Raw genomic sequence first — 10,408 nt, 5'->3', positions numbered from 1 at the left:
TGTATATATATATATATATATATATATATATATATATATATATATATATATATTAGGGCTGACCCCTAATACTCGACTAATCGTTAGTCGACCAGAAGAAGCTTGGTCGACCATAATTTTATTAGTCACAGAAAAAAAAAATCCACAGGCGAAGTCACGCAGTCCGTGACTAACAGATGGTTAACGGCTAGTCTATGGTAATACAATACATCGGGCAGGACATCCAAACGATCGCCTATCATTCATTGACCTCAAATATGGCTTCTGAAATATGTAAGTATTAGCAACTTTACATGGCCGCTCAATCTAATGGATAAGTGTCAACACTTGCCAAGTGTAAACATTTACAAATGTGTGCTATTTGTGTTCATTTTGTGATTCTTGAGGTAGTTATATTGTGTGTTTGTGTTTTCTAAATGAGAACACGGTTAAACCTGTGCAAAATGATGTAGTTCTTGTGTAGAGTTTTGCAGAAAACACTGAGCAAATTGGAGCGTGTGTGAAAAAAGGTGAAATGTGTTAAAAGTTTTGAGAAATGTGTCTTTGTTTCAAGAACTGTATGAATGGTTTGGAAAATTGTGCCAAACGAATCAGTTATATTGTGTTAGCAATCGAGAAAAACTGTAATAAATAACATTATTTTTGAAAGTTTTGAAACGTATCTGTTAAGTTATCTGTTTTTGCAAATAAACTGTTCATTTGTAACCTTGTAAAGATTAACCCTAGATTACTAAATTAGGCACTTAAATGGTAACTGTGGAGGAATGGATGCTTCAAGGTAATAGAATTATATTTACAGTAATATAAGAAAACAGACAATACAGTGTATGAGCATTCTCAGGAAGAGTGATTCAGGTTCAGATCTGTGCTGTGAACTTGGAGCTAATTGGGAAACACTATTAGGCTACAGTGGTTTGATTAAGAAACCTGAGGCAATGCAACTGCAATCAGAATTATTTTTATAATCTTGGGTAAGAGCTGATAAAGTTTGCTTTTGAGGAAAATTATGCTGGATTGTTTTAACTTGTTTTTCACAATTTATATACTTTATGTGAACAGTTTTGATTTGGTTGGTGTTCTTCTGTAAATGTAAATATTTCATGATTCTGACATTTGCATAGGCCTATAAGTATGTATATGGTCATAGGCTTCTCTCCATTTAAATTTCAGATTTGTTATTCTTTTTCTCTTTTTTTAATACTCTATTTATTATGTTTCCTGTCCATAAACATCAAAACTTTTTCATTTAACAAAATTAATTGTAACTTTTGAGAGCTAAGCTCCAAAGACGTAAAAATGTTCACTCATAACATGTTGCATAAAATGCAACGCTAAAAAGCTCAACTGTGTCTCAAATCCTTGCATTTTTTTTCTTCCATTCTACTGCTTTTCAATGCAAAAACTATGGTACTAACAGAGAAAATGTGTTGCTTGTCAAATGCGCCACAAAATGTTTCATTTGCATGTTGTTTTGCTCCAGAACCAATTCTCACTGCACTTGTATCTCTTTTCTGTATAGTGTGCACCAGTTTGGAAAATGATAATCTGACTAGTGTCTCCATGACACAGGCGAATGAGGGCTTTTCAAGCATCCAGATCTTCACTATGTGCATTTACCTCATCATCTTTGTCTTGGGCTTCATTGGAAATGGGCTTGTCATCTTTGTGACTGGCTACAAAATGAAGACGACAGTCAACTCCATTTGGTTTCTCAATTTAGCGATTGCAGACTTCTTTTTCTCCTTCGCCCCAGTCATACGCATTGTCTTGATCTTTGGCAAGCCGCTGGGCTACATTTTGTCCAAGCTTCTCTCTTTCATGACAGAGCTAAATATGTTTGCTAGTATTTTTTTTCTAACAGCTATCAGTCTGGACCGATGCGTGTGCACATGGGTGATTGTGTGGGCACAGAATAAACGAACTCTACGCAAAACCAGGATCATTTGCATGATAGTGTGGATTTTATCCATCGGATGTAGCATTCCATTTGTCATCAATTTCTGCATCAAGTATCTAGACTTACAGTCTCTGTTCATATACAGGTTTATGGTGGGCTTCCTCATCCCCTTCCTGATCATTGCATCTTCTTATATAGCTATTGGAGTGCGAGTCAAACGTCTCACAAGGGGGAAGCATCTCAGGTCCTACCGTCTTATTATTTCTGTGGTTCTGGCCTTTTTCGTATGTTGGTTCCCTTACCATATTCACAAACTGTGTCTTATTTCATTAAATACAGTGGAGAATAAGCAGAATGTAAAGTTCGAGAAGTAATATCTAAAACAACACCTTTTGTGGTTTGCCTGGCTTTTCTAAACAGCTGTCTGAACCCCGTTCTCTATGTGTTCATGTGCAATGAGTTTAAGAAGAAGCTCAAACAGTCTCTGTTGCTGGTGCTGGAAATGACTTTTGCTGAAGAACATCTGGACTTTCTGGATCACAAAGATGACAAAAGACCCCAATGCTTCCTTGACCAGATGCAAAGACAAGAAAACAGTACTAAAATCAATCTCTAAGTAGCTAAAGTAGCTTATTGTCTTACAATTATTGACCAATTATTAAATTTTGTTTGTGTTGTAACTAAAAGTGTGTCAAATGTGTATGTACAGATTTGTGACCAATGAAGTCAGTGTCCCAAAAATAAATCTCTGGATTTTACCTGTACAGTGAAAGTTTCTCCTTGGCTGTCCCATGTCACAGGATAGTAGTATCTTTCGATAACGTGTCATCTTGTAGGGAACACACTTCTCTTTGCATTTAGGATTAGTTGGTGGAATTTCAGATTGCAGAAATAGAATTTAACACTGCACAAAGTCAATGAAAATAGATTTCTGTAGAAGCATATTTCTTTTCTACTCCTTCCCACCATCACTCTTTAATAAGTAAAGGGGAATTTATCATCAGTTGTTCACTGTCAAATGAAAAACTGAATAGATGTTTTATGGGCTTCAACACAGACTGAAGACATACAGAAAATGGTGAAGAGTCATACATACATACATACATACATACAGTCAGGTCCATTTATATTTGGACACTGACACAATTTTCATAATTTCGACTCTGTATGCCACCAGAACAAAATGGAAAATAAAACAATCAAGATGAACAAAAATATACCATAAAATGACTAGGAATTACAACCATTTTTATACACAGTCCCGCCATTTTCAGGGGCTCAAACGTAATTGGACAAATAAATATAATCATAAATAAAATGTTAATTTTTTATATATATATTTTTTGAGAATCCTTTGCAGGCAATGACTGCCTTAAGTCTGCAACTCATGAACATCACCGGAGACTGGGTTTCCTCCTTTGTGATGCTTTGCCAGGCCTTTACTGCAGCTGACCTCAGTTGTTGTTTGTGTGTGGGTCTTTCTGCCATTAGTTTTGTCTTCAGCAAGTGAAATGCTTGCTCAACCAGGTTAAGATCAGGAAATTGACTTGGCCATTGCAGAATATTCCACTTTTTTACCTTCAAAAACTCCTGGGTTGCTTTTGCTGTGTGATTTGGATCATCGGCCATTTGTACTATGAAGTGCCGCCCAATCAACTTTGCTCCATTTGACTGAATCTGGGAAGAGAGTATATCCCTATACACTTCAGAATTCATCCAGCAGCTTCTGTCTTCTGTCATGTCATCAATAAACACCAGTAACCCAGTGCCACTGGAAGCCATGCATGCTCATGCCATCACACTGCTCCACCATGTTTCACAGATGATGTTGTATGCTTTGGATCATGAGCTGTTCCAAGCCTTGTCCATACTTTTTTCTTCCCATCATTCTGGTACAAGTTGATCTTAATTTCATCCATCCAATGAATGCTTTTCCAGAAGTGGTCAGGCGTTTTTAGTTGTTTTTTGGCTTGTTTGCACCTTGTGGTTAACCCTCTGTATTTGGTTGCTTTTGCTGTGTGATTTGGATCATCGGCCATTTGTACTATGAAGTGCCGCCCAATCAACTTTGCTCCATTTGACTGAATCTGGGAAGAGAGTATATCCCTATACACTTCAGAATTCATCCAGCAGCTTCTGTCTTCTGTCATGTCATCAATAAACACCAGTAACCCAGTGCCACTGGAAGCCATGCATGCTCATGCCATCACACTGCTCCACCATGTTTCACAGATGATGTTGTATGCTTTGGATCATGAGCTGTTCCAAGCCTTGTCCATACTTTTTTCTTCCCATCATTCTGGTACAAGTTGATCTTAATTTCATCCATCCAATGAATGCTTTTCCAGAAGTGGTCAGGCGTTTTTAGTTGTTTTTTGGCTTGTTTGCACCTTGTGGTTAACCCTCTGTATTTGCTCTTGTGAAGTCTTCTCTTGATTGTAGACTTTGACAGTGACACAGCTGCCTCCTGGAGAGTGTTTTTCACTTGGCTGGATGTTGTGAAAGGATTTTTCTTTATCATGGAGAGGATCCTCCGATCATCCACCACTGTTGTCTTCCGTGGACAGCCAGGCCTTTTTATGTAACTGAGCTCCCTAGTGCGTTCTTTTGTTCTCTCAGAATGTACCAAACTGTTGATTTGGCCACTCCTAATGTTCCTGCTATCTCTCTAATGGATTTGTTTTGTTTTTGAAGCCTAAAAATGGTCTGTTTCACTTGTATGGAGAGCTCCTTTGACTGCATGATGTGGGTTCAGAGCAATAGCTTCCAAGTGCAAATGGCTCAGTTCAGATGGTGTTTTCCGATAACGTGTCACCTAGGTAACACGCTTCTCTCTGCATTCGTGATTCATTGGTGGGAGTTTAGAATGCAGAAATAGAACTTAAAATTGCACAAATAGATTTCTGTAGAAGCATATTTATCTTTTAACTCCATCTAACCATCACTCTTTCATAAGTAAAGGGGAATTTATCATTAGCTGTTCACTGTCAACTGAAAAGAGAACATGCAAAGAGGTTTTATGGGCTTCAACACAGACTGAAGAAAATGTGTAAGAGTCTAATTTGTGTATTTGTTGTATTATGTATGATTGGTGCCTGCTGAAATAATGTTATTTTACACTCTCTGTAACTTGGTGAAAATATCAATTTAGAAAGATTTCACAAATTATTTTTCATATAAATGTGTGTCCTTAACTACAAACAGTGTCCTAGTGGTTGGATTTAGCTTTTGTATTTGTATTTTGTTTTGTTTTATGTAGGTTGCTTTCATTTGTTTTTATATTTATATATTTTTTACTTATTTGTTTGCTTGCTTTGCTTATTGCCTTTTGTACATTACTGTCTCAGACCCAGACCTTTCACTTCAAAATAAGAAAATCCATCATAATTAAATTACTAAAAATGTATTTTCCACACTATAATTAACTACACAAAATGAAATCTTCATACAACATTTAATATGAACAACAAAATGTAGGTAAATGGCACAATTAAAATTTTCAAAATGTCATGTTTTCATTTTTTTTCCAATTGCAAAAAGAGTGAAAATATTATTTAAATGTATGTACTTAAAGTAAATACATTTTTATTTCAGAAATGTTTAAAATTCCATCACAGAACTATTGTAAAACTATTGTTATCTGAAATTTGGTTAAAATGCTCACTTTTAGATGAAAATGGTGGAATTCTTCTTTAAAAATAAACAAATAAAAGAAAGAAAGAAAGAAAGAAAGAAAGAAAGAAAGAAAGAAAGAAAGTTAAATATGAAGTGAGAATGTGAAACTATGCTTCATATTGCATGTTGTCCTGGCATAGAAAAATTTGTTGCATGTGAAATGTACCATAAGAAATATTCCGATTCCAGAGACCAACACTTATTGTATTTTCTCTTGTTTTTGAGTAACAGTCACTACTTTTGGACCTCAAAATGTGACCAGATTCACTACAGACAATTCTACCGTGCAGGCCGAGGACTTTTCGGGCATTAACGTCTTCAAAATATGCATTTACTTGGCAATCTCTGCCGTAGGTCTCATTGGAAACGGGCTTGTCATATTTGTGACCGGCTACAAAATGAAGACAACAGTCAACTCCATTTGGTTCCTCAACTTGGCGATTGCAGACTTCATCTTCTCCATAACTCTGATCATAAGTTTCATTTTAGCCTTATGCAAGATGACTTGGCACTTTGGTGACTTCAAGTGGAAGTTTCTCCAATTCATGATTTACTTAAACATGTTTGCCAGCATTTTTCTGCTGACTACTATCAGTCTGGACCGATGCCTGTGCACATGGATGGTTGTGTGGTTCCGATTCCAGAGACCAACACTTATTGTATTTTCTCTTGTTTTTGAGTAACAGTCACTACTTTTGGACCTCAAAATGTGACCAGATTCACTACAGACAATTCTACCGTGCAGGCCGAGGACTTTTCGGGCATTAACGTCTTCAAAATATGCATTTACTTGGCAATCTCTGCCGTAGGTCTCATCGGAAACGGGCTTGTCATATTTGTGACCGGCTACAAAATGAAGACAACAGTCAACTCCATTTGGTTCCTCAACTTGGCGATTGCAGACTTCATCTTCTCCATAACTCTGATCATAAGTTTCATTTTAGCCTTATGCAAGATGGCTTGGCACTTTGGTGACTTCAAGTGGAAGTTTCTCCAATTCATGATTTACTTAAACATGTTTGCCAGCATTTTTCTGCTGACTACTATCAGTCTGGACCGATGCCTGTGCACATGGATGGTTGTGTGCAGTCGGAATAATCGAACCCTGTTCAAAGCTAGAATCATCTGCTAGATTGTGTGGATTTTATCCATCGGCTGCAGCATCCCCGCAGTCATCAATCACTCAACAGCAGAGCCTGAAGTAATGTGTAACTATCCAACTTCTATACAGTACAATCCTACAAGTCTTTGGTCACATATAGGTTCATAGTGGGCTTCCTCATCCCCTGCCTGATCATTGCATCTTCATATATAACTATCGGCATGCGAGTCAAAAGCCTAAAAAAGAGGAAGCAGCTCAGGTTTTACCAGGTCATTATAGCTGTGGTCCTGGCCTTTTTCATATGCTGGCTTCCTTATCATATCCACGAGTTTTATTACATAAGTGCAAAGGAGAATCAGTGGAGTGAGTCTGCTAAGGAGGTTTTATTAAAAACAGAAACTGTAGTGAACTGCCTGGCTTTTCTAAACAGCTGTCTGAACCCCATTCTCTATGTGTTCATGTGTGATGAGTATAAGAAGAAGCTCAAACAGTCTCTGCTGCTGGCGCTGGAGACGGCTTTTGCTGAGGATCATCAGGACTTCAAAGTCTCAAAGCAAACAAATGACATCGCCATCTCTATGCTTGACAGCTGCCAGGATGAAAAACCAAGCCATTAAAATTATCTAGACATTTATGACTCCTATTTCTTACCTTGATAGCCAAATTTTTATGACTTACAAACGAGGTTGAACAAAATATACAGCCATAAACTGCATTATACGAGTGGAAAAGTTGAATAAATGACTCAGTTTGTTCTATTTTGGAGGAAAATGTTTAGAAACTCTGGCTAAATCTTGTTGGCTATTTTAATGCAACATTATCTCACGTCATACATTTTATGACATTTTATGGCTTCTTTTTCCCATGTGCAAAACACATACAGTTAGAATTGATGAGCCCTTTTACACCGAAAAACTGAAATTTCTAGTAATTTCATGGTGAACATGATTTCACCAAGTACTATGTGTTCCTGGATCAACATCCCAATCAACCAATCAGATTTGAGGGATACATTTACAGGAAATGTCTGTTTTAGGCTTACAACAATGTTAGGTGCTTCTGCACCCTTGTTATCCCTCTGATTTTTGGTAGAAATTATGGGTAGGGGTAGGGTTTGGTCTATGTTTTTGGACAGTAATGTTGTTTCAGGATCAAATATCAAGTCACACGTTAAATTAAAAATGAAATTATCTAGTAGAAAGACTGAAATAGTATTTTCCTGTAAAACGTATTCAAATAACCTTTGTTTAGAGGTATGTGGAAACGTCCTGCTGCAGATATTCCTTTACTGCTAGAAAGTTCAAAACATGAGTATTTATATGTAAGAGGAAACTAGAAAAGACTGACATTGCTCATTTGATTCTAGTCGGCACTGGACTGGTTCTCTTTTGTGAGCATTCAAGAATGAGTCAGGGATGTACCAAACTGTGTGTTCCAAACACTGAGAGTCCTGGAAATGTTTAAATAATAACAAAGTAAAAATGAAATTCTTAAAAGCAACTTATTAAGATGATGTTTAATGATATTAAATCTCGCTTTTGCCATCAATCACCTCAGCTGTTCTCACTATATCACATAGGGGAACCTTCTACCAGTCTAAATAAATAAATAGAATGGCTTTTGGATATATTGTTTTCTGGTGGTTTTAAAAACAATACATTTTCTCGAATATAAATCCACACCTTGTTTTCCAGATTGCCATGAAAAACACAGGTCTTAGGCATAGGCATACACTGTAAAAAATGACCGTGAATTTAATGGTAAAATGCTACAGTAAAAACCTGTTAAATGGTTAACTGTAAATTCCCCTACTATATACGGTGAAAAACTGTATTGGATATTACATGTATTGGACATTAATTTTACGGTAGTATACTGTTTTTGGATGTGAAAAAGACCGTATAATTTACAGTGAATAACCGTAAATTGACATTCCCAGAATTCCCTGTGTTACATTTCAAATTTGATTTTTTTTTTGTTAAAATAATTATGTTTCTTCTTAGTTTTTTCTTATCAGTTTTGTATATTAGGGTTGTGTGTTACACCTAATCTTGTTAAATGAATGTTTATTGCATTATTTCAGTTTCATGTATGTTACCATGATGCTGTTTGGTGTTTGTGTGAATGACACTGTGCACCTTCTATATATGCTATTATTTAAAAGCTGCTTGTGATGGGCTTTGGTTCATCATGTGACTTTCTCATCACCATCTGCATTTGGTGATTATCAGTGTATTACAAAGGTACAAAACAGATTTCAGTACTTCAATAGGTTGGTATATTAACATTTTATCAGTTAATGAAATTACGGTATTTAACTGTAAATTTAAGTTAAAACCGTAAAACCTAAAACGTTGCTACCGTATTTTTTTACAGTAAAATTCCGGCTACCACAGCTGCCGGTTTTTTACCGTAAATTTTACGGATTTTTTTTTACAGTATAACTATAACTTTCTCCTGTATGCAAATCAGGTTTTCATTTGTAACATAATATAAAAAGGTCAAAAGCACAATCTCTCTTACACACAGTGAGACTAACAAAGACTATTTATAGTGAGCCATATGGAGCCATTAAGGTGCTTTTTTGTCCATTTTGAAGATGGACAGATGACAAAATAGTCTAAATGGCTTAAAAGGTCTGCCTTTTCATAGGTCCACATTTATTCGTTTAGCAGATGTTTTTAACCTAAGTGAGTTACAAATAAGATCAAGGCCTCTAGATGGCGCCATCTACAATGCTTTTAAACACTCAAAAAGAAAGATAAACTATATTATGAATAGAATGTGGCAAGTCAAAAATGCATTTCAGTCTCGAAGCACCAATGTTAAACTGCAGAACTAACTACCTGCTCTCCCCTTCATTTTTGGTGGCTAAACAATTATAATTATGGCTCTATCTATGGTCCCCATTGAAGAATGTTTCCTTTGAAAGCTGATATTCAAAATAGTTTTCTACAGAAGCATAGTTCCCTTGTTGCATCATCACTCCACCCCACTCTCTCTTTCATTTAAGTAAAGGGGAAACAACCAGCAATTGTTCATGCAAAGAAGTTGTTGGAAAAAGGACTAAAAATGGGTAAGAAACTTTATCTATGCAATATTCCTGTTTACACTTTTTAAACCTATATTGTACCTATACTAAATTTGTGTTTTACTGAGACAGATATGATGCCCTATGAAAAGAACTGGGTGAAGTGTTTTTTTGCTGTAATGCTGTTTTTTTTAAATGACATGCATCTTTTGATTCCTCCACCCATTTGGTTGGGTTTCATTATCTCGACTTGATTAAGATTAAGCAGCATTACCACTGGAGTTGAAAGTTTAGACTTTATCCAACAGAAATCTAAAAATCATCTCATGTCCATGTTGTTGTTACTCAGTGTAAAACACTATTTTAAGATGAAATGACAAACAAAATGTTTAAAAATATATATTGTGCATTAGTTTTTGTGACTTCAGTAACATGCTTACAATACAATACAAGTTTATTTGTATAGCACATTTAAAAACAACTGGTGTTGACCAAAGTGCTTTACAAGGCTAAAAGAAACAGGCAATAATGACACAAAGCATTTAAGCACTAGAGAAACAATAAAAGAAGGATAAAAATAAATAAAAGCCTAAAAAACAAAAACAAACATATATATATACATATATACAAACACACATACATATATATATATATATATATATATATATATATATATATATATATATATATATATATACACATA

General features: G+C 35.7%; 2 protein-coding genes and 1 pseudogene across 2 annotated transcripts in view; all 3 read left to right on the top strand.

Annotated features, from left to right (window-relative positions):
- The window catches only part of LOC107585770 (heat shock cognate 71 kDa protein-like), a 21,307-nt gene extending 16,357 nt beyond the window's left edge, over positions 1 to 4,950 (top strand). The window contains exon 9 of the mRNA XM_016272922.1: positions 4,933 to 4,950. Within this exon, the coding sequence (XP_016128408.1) occupies positions 4,933 to 4,950 (18 nt within the window). The remainder of the gene's footprint in view (positions 1 to 4,932) is intronic.
- A 1,226-nt stretch (positions 4,951 to 6,176) lies between these two features.
- LOC107585769 (C3a anaphylatoxin chemotactic receptor-like) lies at positions 6,177 to 7,291 on the top strand (annotated as a pseudogene).
- A 2,415-nt stretch (positions 7,292 to 9,706) lies between these two features.
- Positions 9,707 to 10,408, top strand: part of LOC107585800 (C3a anaphylatoxin chemotactic receptor-like) — a 4,490-nt gene continuing 3,788 nt past the window's right edge. Inside the window, exon 1 of the mRNA XM_016272946.1 lies at positions 9,707 to 9,750. Within this exon, the coding sequence (XP_016128432.1) occupies positions 9,747 to 9,750 (4 nt within the window). The 5' untranslated portion in view covers positions 9,707 to 9,746. The remainder of the gene's footprint in view (positions 9,751 to 10,408) is intronic.

The sequence above is a fragment of the Sinocyclocheilus grahami genome, unplaced genomic scaffold (genome assembly GCF_001515645.1).
Source record: "Sinocyclocheilus grahami isolate Dianchi unplaced genomic scaffold, SAMN03320097.WGS_v1.1 scaffold74.1, whole genome shotgun sequence".
In the NCBI taxonomy this organism is placed as follows: domain Eukaryota; kingdom Metazoa; phylum Chordata; class Actinopteri; order Cypriniformes; family Cyprinidae; genus Sinocyclocheilus; species Sinocyclocheilus grahami.
The sequence above is the reverse complement of the archived record's forward strand: the minus strand, read 5'-3'. Positions and strand labels throughout refer to the sequence as shown.